General features: G+C 36.9%; 1 protein-coding gene across 1 annotated transcript; it reads right to left on the bottom strand.

Moving 5' to 3' along the window:
* Positions 1-246: 246 nt before the first annotated feature.
* LOC120077289 lies at positions 247-705 on the bottom strand. The gene has a single exon (XM_039031179.1). It carries the CDS (start codon positions 703-705, stop codon positions 247-249), a length of 459 nt encoding a protein of 152 aa, XP_038887107.1.
* Positions 706-2,267: the final 1,562 nt, after the last annotated feature.

Here is a 2,267-nt window from a genome sequence, read left to right on the forward strand (position 1 = left end):
TGATGGTTTTATCCTTGCTACTTCTCGTTCATTTAAAATTTAAGTACTTGAAAATAGGGTCAGTTTTCATCACCATATGGACTTCTTCCATAATCAACTCACTCTCTTCTTCTTGCAATTTCTTCTCAAGTAGCTCCTAACAATTAGCACCGATATTGTCGATGTGCTAACAAATCTCCAAATCATCTAGAAATTTCAATGTGTTAAAGATATATAATTTGACTTGTTGATTGTCAACTCTGATAGTCAATTCTCCTTTTTGAACATCTCCAAATCAAATTTGCAAGGGCCCAAAATGATCGGTATTTCATTGTCAACTTCGTAATCCATAATTATTAAATTTGCAGGGAATATAAATTTATCAACTTGTACAAGAACGTCTTCGATCTTGCCTTTCGGGTACATTATGGATCGATCAGCTAGTTGCAAAGTCATAGTAGTAGGCCTCACCTTGCCAATACCTAGATTTTTAATGATGGACCGAGACATCAAGTTGATGTTGGCTCCTAGGTCATATAGCGCATGGCCATCTTCTTTCCCACAAATTGAGCATAATAAAGTGAAACTTCCAGGGTCTTTCATACTTGAAGGAATGCTATTCTTGAATAATGCACTACACTCTTGAGTGAGCGCAACCATTTCAAATTCACTCATCCTGTGCTTTTTGGTCAAGATGTCCTTAAGAAACTTCACATAGCTTGGCATTTTCTCGAGAGATTCAACCAAAGGGATATTTATATGTAGTTGTTTCAACATATCTAGGAATCTCTTGAATTGTTGGCTATCACCTTTCTTCTTTAACCAATTGGGAAAAAAAGCTAGCACTTGCAAGATTTCTCTTGCTTTGTTTTTCTCTTTTGTTGCATCAAGAACTTGGGATGATGCTTCTAGGCTTGCTATTTTTGGAGTTTTTATATTATCGAAGTTCAAATTGAAATTGATTGTGAGAAAACTTAATTAACATAGAAGCCTTAACGTGTCAGAAATATATGGAGAAATCAAGGTTTGGGGCAGATCAATGTCACATCCCTAAGCTTCAACATAAAAGTTAATTCTGGCTCACAACTTCTGTTCATCACACACATCTTGGTGGCCAGCCACACTGATCATATTTCTATGATGCATGAATGTTGTTGCCTTGAAAGCAAGGTTATTTCTATCTCTAGAAACACTTCTTACTTTGCTTAATGAGATCCACAACTACTTACCCTCTCAGGCAATTAGTTATAGCTACTTGACTCAATGAGTGATCATAGGCAAGCATTTAAATAATCATACCTTAAGCAAACAAGGCAAATTTTACATATTCAGCTTAGTTTATGGCCTTAACCTTCCCCCTCACCCCGTGAAGACTAGTTACTCATGATAAATGAGAAAGTGAAGAGAAAGATGGAGAAGATGATGAAAATAGCCATGATAATATTAAGATAAAGATAAGAGTCATTGTCTACAAAATGAATAATCTCTGAGACAAAATGTAATATACAACAACAAATAGTAGTAAGGAAGTAAAGGGAAAGGCAATTGTCAGCAATTTCTTACTTCCAACAAATGGATGTCAGAGTTGTTGGTGATAAGGGTGGTTTTATGAATGGAGAAGGCCCTCTCAGACTCTTACTTCAGCAAAGTTCTGATGATGAATCGGGATGGAATTTGGAAGATGGAAGTTCTCTCATCAAAATCTCAAAGTCTCTCCATATAATCGGTTATGGGTGTCAAGGCTCTATTTATAGGGCTGTGCATTGACAATTGTGGGGATTCCCGCTCTGATTAGTTGTCATCGTCTAACACGATAGGTGAGGATGTCAACACTGCAATCATGCTCAACATTATGGATGCTTGACAGAAGATCGGATGGTACAGGCTTCGAGATCTCGAGGCATGCGGTCAACTATTTGCTCTGGAAGATCAACACATGCGATAAATCTTGCGGTCAATTACAAAATAGACACTTTGGTGCAATATAACTTATGATATGCGGTTAGTAGGTGTTTTTAATGTACTTCAACGCAAGTTTAATATTCATCATGAATTCTTAGTAGAATAACCACATATTCTTCTTATCTACCCCATTATTCTAAGTAAAAGACTAGAATAACTTATATTCTACAAGTTATCATCAAGCATTGGATCCATTGTGCGTCTCCCCTCTCTAGTTGAACTCTTCTCCAGTCATTGGTCAAACGAGAACATCGTTGTCTTGTCAATGATTGCACCATTGTTTCTATCAAGCTATTGTCGCCGTTTGTTGTGACGTGTCATGAGAC

The sequence above is a fragment of the Benincasa hispida genome, chromosome 5 (assembly GCF_009727055.1).
Source record: "Benincasa hispida cultivar B227 chromosome 5, ASM972705v1, whole genome shotgun sequence".
Lineage (NCBI taxonomy): Eukaryota > Viridiplantae > Streptophyta > Magnoliopsida > Cucurbitales > Cucurbitaceae > Benincasa > Benincasa hispida.